The 16055-nt window shown below is 37.2% G+C and overlaps 1 protein-coding gene across 1 annotated transcript in view; it reads right to left on the reverse strand.

Moving 5' to 3' along the window:
* Positions 1 to 15643, reverse strand: part of EER4 (Transcription initiation factor TFIID subunit A) — a 28237-nt gene extending 12594 nt beyond the window's left edge. The window contains exons 1-8 of the mRNA XM_090004271.1: positions 14954 to 15643; positions 13195 to 13410; positions 8972 to 9493; positions 5626 to 5700; positions 4729 to 4807; positions 4318 to 4382; positions 2975 to 3010; positions 2638 to 2865 (exon numbers count right to left, since the gene is read on the reverse strand). Of these exons, the coding sequence (XP_089860397.1) occupies positions 2701 to 2865; positions 2975 to 3010; positions 4318 to 4382; positions 4729 to 4807; positions 5626 to 5700; positions 8972 to 9493; positions 13195 to 13410; positions 14954 to 15478 (1683 nt within the window). The 5' untranslated portion in view covers positions 15479 to 15643 and the 3' untranslated portion in view covers positions 2638 to 2700. The remainder of the gene's footprint in view (positions 1 to 2637; positions 2866 to 2974; positions 3011 to 4317; positions 4383 to 4728; positions 4808 to 5625; positions 5701 to 8971; positions 9494 to 13194; positions 13411 to 14953) is intronic.
* Between the last annotated feature and the right edge of the window lie 412 nt (positions 15644 to 16055).

Raw genomic sequence — 16055 nt, forward strand, 5'->3', positions numbered from 1 at the left:
TCATCGTAGCTGCGTCGACTCCCTTACTGCATCAAGGCGGGTCGGCATGGTCCCCATTAACGTGAAATTGTGATCTATTTTCGCCGCATCAAAGCGAGGCACCCACTAACGTGAAGCTGTGATCTGTTTTCGCTGCATCGGTTCTTCCTTCTCCCAATTTCATTTCTTGCTTGACAAACTTTCGATGATTACACCGTAAGTTTGAGGGAGAGTGTTAAAGTATATATATATATATATATATATATATATATATATATATATATATATATATATTTCTTGATGTAATATGTAAAACCCATTAAGGGTATTTTAGTCATTTTGTCCTGTGTAATAGATTATGCCCATTAGGGGCACAATAGTAAACTGATTACGTATTTGAGGTATTTCTAGGCTTTTGTATACAAATTCCCTTTAGCTAATAGATAAATTTTGAAGAACTAGATGTAGAAGGTGGAGCAGTCTATGAAAGTGAAAATGAAGATAATGCACGGAGATTATCAAACGATGAAGATGGCTCATACTCAGACTCTTATGATGATGATAATTTTAATGATGCTTGATCCTATCTTTATTTTTCATTTTATATTGGAGATTATGATGATGTAAAGACTTAAGAACCTTGCAAGACATTAGAAATTTAAAAGTTTAATTTTTAGTATCTAGTCTAGTGCAATGCTTAAGATCAATAATTTCCTGCATATTTAGGTTGTTTGTCATGTTGTTTATGTCATATTATGGCTCGTTTGTTTTACATCTATTTTTTCTTATATTTTCTTAGTTTTTCATTTTTTTCATTTTATTTTTTAAATCCCAAGATTTATTGGAAAACCTATAATATCTTTATATTATACCTTGCTGAAATATAACTGATACTAATATTTGTGACTATGATATATATATATAAGTGAGTGGTAGCTGCTTAATCCATAGCTACTTAACAAAAAGTGCATGTGCGTTGAGAGTCCATCGTGCACGTGATGGATGCTTAGCGCGCAAAAACACAAAAAAGAGCTTTTTGCGGAGTTCCAAAATGCTGCTAAAAAATAAAAAATATTGTGTGTGCACTGCTAAAGGGTGTTTTTAACCAAAAATGTGTGTTTTTAAACAAAAAACGTGTTGAGTCATCCATCCCATGCGTGTGATGGACGCTCAGGGTGTGTGCGTTTTGTTTAGGCAGCTATGGATTAAGCAGTTACAACTTATCTGTGTGTGCGTGTGTGATTTTTATTTGTATATATGTGTGAATTTCTGTGATTTTTTATATAAAAGCCTGAAAGCAAGTTTAGTATTACTGTGTTTGTGCTTCTGCGATTTTTTCTTCGAAAGTATGATTTTTTGGTATATATAAATAAATAAATATGTATACATGTATACATATTCTGATTATGCTACAAATATAACGTGTGTATGTGTGTGTGTTAAAATCAATTTTTCTGTGAAAGGCTTAAAGCTTATTTTGTTGATTATATTGAATATATTATGTGTGTGTGTGTGCACGGGAGCGTGTGTACAGTTATATATATATATTCTGGTTAAGTATATTTTGTGAAAGCATGTGTAATTTTGTACTTGTGTGATGAAAACATCTTATTAATAAAAGAATTAAACATATTTTGATGTATATTTTGAATACTTTTTTATTTTTAATTGGGTTACCAACTAGTCCTGCCTAGTCCTCGACTAGTCTTTTGAGGGTCTACCAACTAGGTGCCACCTAGCACTCCTGACTACATAATGTCAAACCACCCTCTGTCAGATTGGTTATACAATTAAGCATGATCCAGTACAAGTTGTCATGATCTCCCCTCTCCAATTTACAATTTCAGTGGAAAGACATGATTGGTTAATGGTCAGCTCTTCAATCTTAAAATGTCTGTGGTGCTGCTCCAAAATGATCAGAATCCCTATTGCATATCTAATTAAGAGGAGAACCTTCCCTTATCATTCCATGTTAGAATACGCATGATTGTAATAAAGTGAAAAGTTTGGGAATGAGAATCTCTATTCCATGCCCCAGGCACAGTACCATGCCCCATCATAGCTCTTGATGTTTAAAGGGGATGATGTCATATCAACAGCTTGGACTTTAAATGCACAGCCTTTTTCGCAAAAGCTGTCTTAGTATTTCATTTTCTGGGTCTGTGTGTGCTGTGTGCATGAATGCTGTCATGTTTTGTGTCCTAGTTTTACAGAGATCACGTAGTACCAACCATGTCCATGTTGTATCCCATACCCATGTCTGTGTATACATGACGTAAACAACCACAGTCTATGGCTTTTACATATCAACATAAACAAAAAATTTCAATCTTTAGTAATGCTTGGTGGAAGACGCCAACCACACATTTAACTTTGAAATGGGAGAAAAACGCCCAACCCTCTTCAAAATCTAAAATCCCTGAAAGTCCACAGCCAGAGGGATGGATAAGCTCAGCAATCATGTGTTTTTAAATCATCTTTTATAGAATGTGGATGCTTCAGCACTTGCTGAGAAATTGGTGCATTACATGGTTTTCCAGAATTAAAACCTATTGTATGTCAATGATCCAACACATAATATAGTAAGATTTTCATCCCCTATTTAAAGGAAGTAAAAGTAAATCGTCTAATTTAAAATTAGAGCAAGGGCTTCATCACCTGATTCCACTGATGATGAGAATAAATCTCAGAGGAGGAGCCCCATAATTGATGAAAATTTAACTAAAATCGGGGTACTTTCTGCAACATTGGAGAACCAGAGGAAGGAGAAAATAATGCTTCTGAACTTTGTGAAGCTTTTATTGATTGATCCATAACACCAGAATTGTTGTTAATTTCCTTGACAGTTTCAGATGCAGAGCACGCTGTATCCATCAATCTCTGGATCTGGTTTTGCAGTTCACACATAACTTAGCCCACATGATTCGGGGAAAATAGGAAAGGCAACAATAATCAACCAAATACTCCAGAAGAATACACTAAACTCCATAATTACCATGGCAAGCCGTTTCTGGTGCACATCACTCCCCATCTACAGAACATTTAAGATAATAAAACCATGAGTCAAAAATAACACCGAAGAGCATTGAATATACCAGTCTATTTTTAAAGTTTCCAATTCAAACTCCATGTGTACGTGTATTTGGAGCAAAAAAGTAAAAGTAATATGTATCATGAGACTAAAATATAATCAACAGAACATTACCACCAGGAAAAACTGCTATTACTAATACCATCAAATGCTTGGTTCCTAGACTAAATAAGGTCTCAAAATTAAAAGAATTGGGCTCTAACACTGCAAAGTATAAACCTCAATAATATCCCAAAGAGACTCTACACTTTGCAGACACAACTGGTTCAGCAAAATGTTAGCCATCCATGAGTCAATTATTGTGAGTTGCATTGGATTGGGACAAAGACACGGTGAGAGTCTACTACAGGCCAAGTTGCCACATTAGTTGACTGAATCTGAAGGGTGTCATGCAATGAGGCAACACAAAGAAAGCTGATTCACTGCATGTTTCTTAAAATGAAATATAAAAGGTAGAAATTCAAAATAACCAACATATCAGACATCTAGTCAGAGATCGAGCTCTAAGATTGGACCCTTGGTCAGTTTCAAATGCTAGATCAGTTTTAGACATAAGGGGAACTGATCAGGCTAAGGATCAGATAGTAGAGGTTCTAGATCAGGACCGTATGACCCTTGCTCCCATAATTGTCATCAATGAAAAGATAATCTTAGAATTATGCCAGGTCAACATGACCGTAAAAGGTGTTTTGGGGAGGAAGGAAACAAAAACTTGATCCGAAGCATACAGGCACATTCTTGAAAATCATATTACTGGGAGGTTGTCTTTAAATTTTTTTCAGATCAGTTGAGCATGTCACAGTTGCCAACCAGTACAAAATCTGCCATTCTAAATAAGCAAATTTTGGTTTTTACGGTTTCATTATGTACAGTCATTTCAGTAGCTAAGCTACTCTATGGAGAGTGATGGTGTGCATCTGTGGGCTCAGAGACACATGATTGTCAAGTCAGCCTACAAAATATGTTAAATTTCTCTAAAGAACATGTATAGAGATGCGGAAACATGCACACATCAACAGACAAACAAGATAAAAGGACAAAAAGAAATCAAATGAAAAACAAAACGTGATCATCAGGCTATTTCCATTCAATGTCTTTATGACAGGTGCTAACACAGGCAGGAAGAGAAAACAGATAGGAGCATGTCTTCTCAAGGTGGGGGAGGTTTAGGAGGTGGTGGAAAAGATTGAAGAACCTCTGGCCAAATGGACGTGTTCTATTGTTGCAACAGAAGTAGCAGTTCTTACAGGTTTTCCATGATGCTTTGGTTCCTCACTTGAAAAGCCAGGGATAGTCAGCTGCCAGTTTTTCTCTGCATGATAATTACCATTATTAGATTGCAATTTCCCACATAATATAAGAAGAAATAGGAAAATAAGACTTTGGCTAGGTCCATTAATGGTGATGATGAATTAAATTCAATACTCAGACAAAGTAGAGCTTTCTACACCACTAAAGAACTAAATGAGTAGGAAACAATGATAAAAAAGGAATTATTTTATAAAATTAAAAATAACTCAGATTACAGTGATTTTTCAGCACTGAAAACATCAGAACAGAAACAGCTTCTACTTTGTGTTCATATTTTGCTGAGAAATCTGATGCCTGAAAGACACATAAAGTCATAAACAGCAATTGTGCTAGAAATGAGTACAGACCCAAGTGTAACAGTACATCCTTAGAGTCCAATGTCGAAGATTTTCGATGCTTTGCCAAACCACAAGCAAATGTAGTCACCTGAATAAAGAGAGGGGTATCAGAAACAACAGGATATGTAAGAGCCAGTACACTGAAAATGTTTTCTAAAGCCTCACCATCTATAGTATGTTAAAACAACAAAGCATAACATGCAGCCAAAAATCTCACTATCAACATTACACTCACTAACATAGCCATGCAAGACAATAAATTAATAACCATTTACATGGCCGACAAACCCTAGTAAAAAATTATTGGTTTTCTTAGTTACATTTCATTGCAAGAATTTTATTCAAAAAGAAACTCCAAAATAATCTTATCAAAATAACATCACGATATCTTTTTGAGAAATTCATTTTTCAAAAAAAACAAATTTTAGTAAAACAAATTCAGAGGTAATCCAAGAAAAAATTATTTTTAAATTCTCTCAGGAAAAACCCTTGCCAATTTTGCATGAGACTATTTTTTGTGGCTACGCTATACAAAAAAATCAATGAGTGAGATCCAATAAAATATCTTTCATTTAGGCATACCCTAAAAGAAAGTAGCCAGCATGACATGATAAAACAAAGAGGCCAACGATGCATTTAACTGGTTTAGATATACAAAATATAGGCAACATTATTTCAGCTAGAACTTCCATTTGAAAAGTGCAGTAAGAGCTTATAAATATAAAAAAACAAGCTATATGAAATTTGATAAGACATTGGCCGAAAACACACAAACTCTTGACAAAATTTAAGATAGGGATCACATCATTGTGCAAGTAAGAACACTAAATAATTTTGCTTAAGAAATCCACTCCACAGACACAAATCATCCTGCCTTATATAGAAAAGGTATTTTATGGTCATCACCGAATCTACAAAGTCATGGGCTAGCTCCAATAGGATATCTTCAACTTCAGGGTCCAGCTTTCCATTTGAATCAACCTGTACATACATGCAAGTGGTAACCATAAATGAATGATAGCAAATTATACTAAAAGAATGAATGAACAGGCCATAATAAAAAAACAGAAAGAAAAACTACTAGCATTAATTCATAAAAAGCAATCATTCATTCAATATAATCTAAAGCATACAAATAAAATCAAGTGAAATAAGCCAATTTGAGACAATAAGTCTCAGATTTGTAAGTTACATGCAGAAGAGAAATGTCAACAAACTTGTGTATCCACCATATTTGAGCATGTAAAGAATGACAGTCATAAGACTCATAACTAAAAGTTAGGAAAGTGAAATAACACCAAAAACAAACACTGAATATGCAGAATGGCGGACAAGATCAAAGGGCTTGTAGTCATGTAACACAATTATAGAGTTGATAATATCTTTGATTTTACTCTTGTTCTTGCAATATAACAGTCTACAGAAAGGTACGCCAAGGGCATCAGGCAAGCAAAGTAACAGATAACATAGCTTTATAATCTTCCTCAAGTATAAACCTAAGAATTTGTAACATAACACCCTTCAGTATCAACACCCACCCATCAGGTACACCTCCCCAGTGTAGTACTACAGTGTGAGACAACAACTCTTATCATTAGGACAACTTGGTTGAAACTCCCTTAAAGAGTGCTCATGTGCTTCATATGGGAAATCGGTAGAAAACAAGATACGTAAACCAAGACTAACCAGCTAAGCACCATACTTTCACCGGTTGGTCACCTCAAAAGATTTGGCCTTCTAATAAGCCCTCTCTCTTACTCTACCATCTCCAGATAGCAGGAAGGTGCATTCAGGAAAAGGTTTTCAAAGTTCTCAGATAGTTTAGACTTTAGATACTAAAACAGATCACTGTCCACATTTCCTCCAGCAGAAGTAACTAGGATGGAGTTAGAGAATCCTATTTCCAGTAGGTCCCAGAAGACTTTCAGGCTTCATGAAATCAAGTTTGAGCACGCGCCTGACCAATCAATCAAGATACCACATCAAGTTTCATGCACACACATTAAAAGAAGGGACCCAAGGCCTAACTTAAGTACAATTATCAACAATATAAGGTCAATCAAACCCAAATGCAAAACAAGGGCCCAAAGCCTGAACGCGTAAGGTCCTATAACCAAGCTTGTCTGTGTGGCCTGGAGCCCTGCCCATGCCAGACCAATTGGTGGTAGTGTTTTGGGAATAATAAATCTATTAAACAAGAAAACTTGATGACGGTCTGACATCCTAGAATTCAGATACAGCACCATGGGATTACCAAGACTAGAACACAGTTCTTTATTATGCTCCTATGTCACCTGGGTAAGGGTAAGGGTAAGGGTAAGGGTAAGGGTAAGGGTGAGGGTGAGAGTACAGAGGGTACAACACAGCAATTCCAAAAAATGTGGGTATGGGGACACGGCTAACGGGTGCAGGTGCAGGTGTGGGTGCAGGTACAGAGGGTACGACACAGCAATTCCAAAAATTGTGGGTATGGCGACACGGCTAAATATATAGTAAAAAATATATAGTACATATCTAAAACATATATTATATATCTAAAATATATATTATCAGCATTTGCCGTGTCCAGGTACCAGTACCTGTGTCAACACAGGTACAGCACCCTAAGTGCCGTGTCCCGGTTACATAGTTATGCTCTGATAATGCTACAACCTTCTGATAAGAATCAAGATTCCTCCCTCATGCCCTTTCACCCACATGCTCTCATGCATTCAACAAGTTTTTTTTATATATTATTTCAAGATAATGTGATGACAAGCCAGCATATTTAACTGAATGCCAACAATTCATCCTTCCTCTCTCCCTCTCATGCATTTTCTATTTCTATCATATATCTCTAATGAAATAAAGAGTATGAGAACTGATGATTGCTTTAGAAAGAAGGATCAAATTAAACATACATAACAGCCAGATAGTAAGATTTACACATTTCCTAGAGTTTCCTAACCTCTTTAAACTCTTCAAATGGTTTTTCAGAGACTAGATAGACAGCCACGGTGCTTATCTTCTTTCTTTCCACCCAATATGCAGTAAACACTTAAAAGTGATCGATAGATGACCCTATTTTCTGTCACCATCCTATATGTATTAAATAAAATAAAAAATTTGGATGTTGGTTGATAGAGATCACCAAACCTCATGCAAAGACCAACAACTAATGCAGTATAAATAGAGAACAATAGTTAACTTAAAAATTTTAAACATGAAGCCGCATGCATAATATGCTTTGAAATGGGAAACCGTATCCACTACTAATATATCAGTAAAAGGAGAACCAACAAGACTGAACAAATTAGGAAAAGTTCAAAAACAAACATTAAGTTTTGGATATTGTTAAAACACACCTAAGTGTATGCTCTGTTAATCAAAAACACATTTTCGTCCATTTAACTTGGCCGATCATTAATCCAAGTTGAGTTAATATGATAAAATTACTTATTTACCCTTACACACATTTTGCCCTTAAACACGTGTTTTCAAAAAAGCACCTAACCTTTCAAAAACACACCTAAAGTTTTGTTGATAATCAAAAACATACTTAAGTTTCGGATATTGTTAAAAACACACTTAAATTTTGGATAAGTTTCATTTAGATATTGATAATATGGATCGGACCTAGTTTTGAATATATTTATTTACCTGATTTTGACCTTGACCAACTTGACCAAATCATCAACTCAGATTTAGATATGTTTAGGTGTCAATCCTATATGAAGATTTTAGGTGACAATTTAAAATTTTGAAAATGTAAGTACGTTGTTTTATAAATGCCAAAGAGTTAGCTGATTTTTTAAAGCACTTGTGACGATAAAATGGTAATTTAAACATGTTTTGGATTTTTATAAGTAATCATGAAAAGTTTTAGGTGTGTTTTTAAAAATTTCTAAAACTAGGTGTGTTTTCAATTAACACTAATAATTTAGGTGTGTTTTCAATTAACACTAATAATTTAGGTGTGTTTTCTATTAACACTAATATTTTAGGTGTGTTTTTGAACATTTCATAAAAAGTTAGGTGCTCTTTTGAAGACACATTTTGAGGGGAAAATGGTAATTTTAGCACACATTTAACAGCAGCTTTGATGGAAGTAAAATCTGGGCTTTTTTTAATTAACTATGAAAAAGTTCAGGTGTATTTTTAACAATATCTGAAACTTAGGTGTAATTTTTATTATTTCCAAAACTTAGGTGTACTTTTTATTATTCCCAAAAACAACAACCAGAAGGTACTCTAGCATAACGTTAATAAAGACCTGTGACACCAGATCCTGGATCTTTCTCTTCCCTAGCAACTGCATGTTTGCCTCTCCTCCTTGGCTTGCACTCCCACCTATTGCTACACCTGATGCTGGAGTTCCTGGCTGTGATCCAGTCAAATTCACTGACTTTTGAATGGTCAATCCAGATGCTCTGGGTGACGACTGCTGTTGTTGCACAGATTGTTGCTTATGATGAAGTGCTTGCTGTTGGGTGGCCTGATGTGGTTGTTGTACTGATTGAGATACTTGCTGCTGGTTCAGGGTCAAAGGCTGCTTCTGATTTGACTGAGATGCTGATGAAAGTTGTTGCTGTAACAAAGCCTGCCTTTGCTGTTGATTAAGGTGATATGAAGGGGACCCTGGAGTAGACATTGTTGGCTGGATCTGTTTCAACCACTGTTGTTGTGACAAAGAGTTTTGCATCATTGCAGATTGCCCATTTTGAGCCAATCCAGGTACCTGTGGGTTCAGAGATGCCAGTGATCGTGCCCTTGGTATGCCTTGAGCTTGTAGTTTCTACAAGCAACAAAAAAATGAAATGCTAAGTGAAAATATATAAAAATAGTTCAAGAAATATTTGCCGAATAGTGGCACACATGAATAATCTAAGATGTGGACATCCTATATGAACAGCATCTTCATATGCATACAGAACCAATAGAAGAAAAATAACAGAGGTCAACATAAATAAAAGGAATATTGTTCGCTTTCAACATAAAGTAAAATCAAAGAGATTTTTCCTTCTTATAAGCTCTGGAGTTTGTGATGGTATTTCATGGCATTCAGATGCTTCCATAAATTAAACCTATATATATATGAGGTACTTTTTCTGTTCTCTATCCATGCTGTGCTACTTGAAGGTTCACACATTTTTCATAGAAGCATAGACTAATGGCCAGATTCATTTGCCATGTTGAACACAGATTTGCATCAAAACATGTTTTCATAAAGAAGAAAGCTTAATCCTTGGGGAAAAAATAGGGAAAATTAAGTCAACATATGCAGATCAATTCCAGTTTCTCTTTGTTCGAGAATATGAACTACTTTTTAAAGAAATTTCTCTTCACAGACACAAACAAAATGTGAGAACACACCATAAAAATTGGAGCCATCTAATATACATTCTCAAGAAAACATCATCTTCATAGTTAATGTTAATCAATAATGTGTATCAACCATGACCATCTCTAATGGACTCCAAACCTGTTTATCATATGGTTGATGCAGACAGTTTACCCCCTTTTGCTAGGCTTCTCTGTCCCCTGGGACCTTTTAACAGATTTCACAAGCCACCATGAGAAAGTCCATCGCATAATTAATGTACTTTTTTTCTCCATTCTCCATATGTTCTTTTTCTAAACCTTAGGGACTGTGTGTGGCTCCTTTCTTTACAGTTACTTTGTACTTTCTTGGTAAAAGTTTTGGCAGTAATACAGATTTAGGCACGTGATTGGAGGATCTGTAACTAATTTGAAGTTGCAAGGATGCTTTATAATTTGTTCCTTCTGAAATTAATTTTAGATAGTTCCTTAGAAGAGGTAAAGGAAGAGCTTCAGCAAATAAAAAAGCATAGGGATGTCAACAGATGGGATATATATATATATATATATATATATTGGAAGATCTATCACTTGAGTTTGTGTATACATTGGTATTACACTCGGACCGCTCTCATGATTCAAATTTCAAGATCTACTGGGAATTGCTGTAATACAAACAACAACAACAACTACGCCTTCATCCCAAAACAATTGGGGTCAGCGATATGAACCAAAAAAGAAATTCATTTTGGGTCTTCCACATGAATCCTTTTCCTCCAATCATTTCTATCCAACGCCATGTCCTCGGTGAGGTTCAAAGCATTCATATCCTTTCCTATCATCTCCATCCAAGTCTTCCTAGGCCTACCCCGACCTCTTTTAACTAATATATTTTCCCATTTCTCCAACCTTCTAACTGGAGCATCATTAGGCCTTCGCCGAATATGTCCAAACCACCGTAAACGATTCTCTCGCATCTTATTTTCAATGGGTGCAAAACCTACCTTCTTACGTATCTCTTCGTTCCGAATCTTATCTTTTATTGTATTTCCACACATCCATCTAAGCATCCGCATCTCAGCTACACTCATTTTTTGAATATGATGTCTCTTGGCAGCCCAACATTCCGTACCATATAGTAAAGCGGGTCTAATAGTCGTCCTATAAAACTTTCCCTTCAACCGCAATGGCATTCTACGATCGCACAGCACTCCAGTAGCACTTTTCCATTTCATCCACCCAGCCTTTATCCTATGATTTACATCTCCATCAATTTCTCCATACTTTTGAATGATGGATCCCAAATATTTGAAATAATCATTCACCGGTATATCTTGCTCACCAAGCTTCACTACACTCCCATCACTACTTCGTTGCTTACTAAACCGACATTCCATATATTCAGTCTTACTCTTACTCAACTTAAAACCTCTAGCTTCCAATGTCTGTCTCCATAATTCTAACTTAGCATTAACCCCAGCTCTAGACTCATCAATCAAAACAATATCATCAGCAAACAACATACACCACGGTACATTTTCTTGAATTGATCTCGTAATCTCATCCATCACTATCGCAAATAGGAAAGGGCTTAAAGCAGATCCTTGATGTAACCCAACCGTTATCGGAAAATTGGTTGTCACCCCTCCACAAGTGCGGACATTGGTTACTACTCCTTCATACATATCTTTAATTATACTAATGTACTTGAGAGAAACACCTTTCTTCATCATTGTCCACCAGAGAACGTCCCTAGGTACTCTATCGTATGCCTTCTCTAAATCAATAAAAACCATATGCAAATCTTTGTTCCTCTCTCTATATCTTTCAATAAGTTGTCTAAGAAGATGTATAGCTTCCATAGTTGATCTTCCAAGCATAAAACCAAATTGATTCTCCGATATCATGACAACCTTCCTCAACCTAGACTCAATCACCCTCTCCCAAAGTTTCATAGTATGACTCATGAGTTTTATACCACGATAGTTTGTGCAATCTTGTATATCACCCTTATTCTTATATAAAGGCACCAAAGTACTCTTCCTCCACTCATTAGGCATCTTATTTGTTCGCCAAATCAAGTTAAAAAGATTTGTCAACCATTCTAAACCTTTCTCTCCCAAGCATTTCCAAGCCTCGATAGGTATACCATCTGGGCCAACTGCCCTTCTTGATTTCATTTTCTTCAAAGCCTCTGCAATTTCTTTCTTTTGAATCTTGCGCATGAAGTCACGATTTATCTCATGAAAAGGAATGGAGAAGTCTCCAAGATCTTGAGCATGACTATCATTAAATAGCTTATCAAAATAATCTTTCCATCTCTCCTTAATCTCCTCATCTTTGACTAAAACCCTTTGCGTTTCATCTTTGATACATCTAACCATACCCAAATCCTTCGATTTCCTATCTCTCATCTTTGCAAGCCTATAAATATCCTTCTCGCCTTCTTTGGTATCCAACTTGTCATAAACCTCCTTATATACCTTAGCCCTCGCGTTTCGAACAACTTTTTTAGCTTCCTTCTTTGCTATCATATACTTCTCCAAATTCTCATTATCACGACTCAGGAATTGCTGTAATCTCATTCAATAATGTGTAAGTACTGCCTCATGTCAGATCACACCAACTTTGGATACATCTCTTCTGCACCAGATCATTGAGTAACTTTGGTTCATATTTAGAAGAAAAATCACTTCTCAAAATAAATATGAAAATGAATCGAGACAGCAAAATACCACATTACAGGGATCTCTACAGGCCCATTTTCCATTTACAAATTCACCAAAGAGAAACTTCATGGTTTGCAAAAAGAAATAACGGCTCTTAGACAGGACATGGAAAATGAATAGCATATTTTAGTTGATCCATCCAACCAAAAACAAGCAAGTCATAGCAGAATAGGAGCTAGCAGTAGTTACCAAGAAGCAGTGGTGTGCAACAAAATTTCTTAAAACAACCAAGAAAAATACGCAATTGTGGCTGTTTGGAAACAAAGTGATGGTCAGTACAAGATAAAGTCAGAGTTCATCTACTCTGCTTGCTATGAATAGTTAAAGAAAGAAATGATGCCACAAAAGAACAATCAGCATTCAACCATACACATCGATCATTCATGACACCACAGTCTTACATGTTCACAATATTCACAGGCATCTGTATATATGTTTAAATCAATACCTGAGGTGAGGTAAGTGCTGGTTGCTGGGGCAATTGTTGAGAGTGAATCTGTCCAGGTCCAATACGTTGTTGAGTATAAGGAAGTGAACCATTTGATCTCAGTTGAGAGCTCAAACCAAGAGAACCCATCATACTGATCGCATGCATCCCTTGCAATTGCTGCCCAGGATTAGGTGACTGCAATTGAGAACCCTGCATCAAAGCCTTCTGCCTTGGCTGCAGAAGGAAACTGCCATAGTTCAAATGAAGGATTTTCAAATATTACAGAAGATTAAAAGAGGTAACCAACTTCTGTGTCAATTTATAATGGTTTCAAGATTGTCACTGCAGGCCCCACCACAACACTGATGCTCAATACATACATTGCCAGTTAGAGTAGAATCAAAACTTAATGCCTAATTGCCTATAGAAGCCATGGTTCACACCAACCTCACAAGAATGGGCTTGCAAGTTTACACCATTCCTACAAGATCATTTCTCAACATTTGAAATAAAAGGTTTTGGTATAGACAAAAGAAGAAAAGGCAAAATTCAATGACCATATGAGTATATGACAAAGGCAACCATCAACCCGGCAGGAACCGCCTGATCTTCCATGTGCAATAAAGCAGACCACAACACAGAAGGGGCTTAATACTGAATATCACCAACCATCAATCCACACAGAGCCAGTTTCAATAGGATCACCCCTGGTTCACAGTATCACTAACCTCCCTACATTACCTCCTAACACATCAAAGGTCGGTATTACATGGTACATACTCAAAATTCTCAATCTTTGGCTTAAAACTAACACAAAGTCTGAACAACGGTTACACAATTTTAAAGTGGCTGCTAATTCTTCCATAAACAACCATCACAGATCCCATTCTACCAAGTCACCAAGTATCAAGATAGAGACAATTAGTGGCCTAAGCAGGTTCACACCTTACCACTAGCAAGACCAACATCCTCAACGACCTCACAATAATGTCCAACAGGTTCTATCTTCCATACACAAACTGCATGGATATTGTCTTATTGTCACATGAAAACCATGAAAGCCAGTTGCCAAGTAAATGGTAGGACCGTAAATACTATCTGAAATAGTGAAAAGTGCCAAGTGGATGGAATCCCTCTCGACTAGACCCCGATAGGCAGGGAAGGCCAAGGCCTTCCAATAGTGACGGGACGCAAAAGGGTGGGTCCTACCAACATACCAAAATCAACAAAAACGAGAAAAATGGTTTAAACTGGATCAAAGAGGACCTACTACTAAGAACAATAACAACCTCATTGATTTCACATACACAATACATCATTTCCCCAACTCAAATTCAAACATGTTTTATAACATTTCAACCTAATGAAAAATTTAAAAAATACATTTAATGGCATTGATCAGAACACATAAATCATAAACATAAAACCTAAACAAAAAAGAGGGATGGAATTAGGGCAAATGAGTAAACATAAACAAGAAATCAAATAATAAAAAAGTAAATAAAAAATGAATAACAAGATGCACAAGAATCATAGAAGGAATTAGGGCAAAGGATTGAACATAAACAAGAAAGCAATTAACAGGAACCTGAAAGAGGATGAGGGCAACTACAAGGGAGATGCTGAACATATTACAAACATCAAGAATTGGACTCAAATCGAACAAGAAAGCACGCAGTCACGATCATTCTAGTGGCCGAATCACAAGTGGAAGGCGTAATTATCGAAATCTAACACGATCAAAGAGCAACCACAGGGGTGGGGAAAAAAGGTATACCTGAGAGAGCAGCTGCGACTGCAAATTGGTGAACTGCGTGGCTTGTCCGGAAAGCATCGGAAGGTGTCCGGCCTGGCCGATCATCGCGGATCGCGACAGGCCCCCGCCCGCGACAGCGGCCGCCTGCTGCTGGAGGTGCGAAGAAAAGTTCATGCCAATCGCCTGCTGCTGCCCGTAGATCCCCGGCCGCATGCCGTACTGCGCGGCGGCGGGGTTCATCCGCAACAGCGAAGCCGACGCGGTGCGCTGGAGGTGGGCGCTGGCGGACTGCGGCGAGGAGAGGCCCTGCTGGACCTGGAAGGCCTGAGACGAGAGCAACTGCTGTTGGGTCGGGTCGGTTGGGTTGGTGGGGAGCTGGCCCTGGGCGAGGAGGAGTTGGCTCTGGGTGAGGGTGAGTTTTTGTTGTTGTTGCTGGTTGGGGGTGTCGATCGACGGTGTGGAGGAGGCGGTGGGGAGGGGATTGACGGTGGTGGTGGTGGCCGTGGTGGCCAGGAGGGAAGGGTTTAGAGGAGGGTTCTCGTCCATCGGATGGGCTTCGCCGGGTGGAGATCTAGGGCATATGGGAGGAGGGAAGTTGCAGCACAGAGAGAGAGAGAGAGAGAGAGTTCCGATCTACCGGGGTTCTTTTGGGGGAAAAGTTCACGGATTTCACGAAATTCAGAATTTCCCAAACGCGGGTTTTGGCAACGAACACAGATGGCCAGCCCAGGGGGGTTGGAATGTTTGCTCAGTTGCTCATTTTGGAGACTCATTGAAGTTCGGATTCGGTTCCGATACACTTGGGTTCTGGATTTGGGTACTACTGATCATAGACCTTAAAAACTCCATTGTTGGTCCAGAAATTCCCATGAACGTAGGAAAAACATTGAAAAAAAATGTGGATTTTATCAAAATGAAAAAACTGGCGATAAATTGAAATTTTTTATTTTGTTGAAAGTATAAGGAAAATTGAGGTTCTTTTTATAATTGGAAGTTTAGACATCAGAATAATAGCGTTATGAACTTGCAATAATATATGACAATATATTTAATATATGTCTGATTTCATTATTATCGAGATTTTTGTGATTTGTGAATATATTGCGATAATATAACGAGATTT

Source organism: Nuphar pumila, chromosome 4 (genome assembly GCF_984573655.1).
Source record: "Nuphar pumila chromosome 4, dmNupPumi1.hap1.1, whole genome shotgun sequence".
In the NCBI taxonomy this organism is placed as follows: Eukaryota; Viridiplantae; Streptophyta; class Magnoliopsida; order Nymphaeales; family Nymphaeaceae; genus Nuphar; species Nuphar pumila.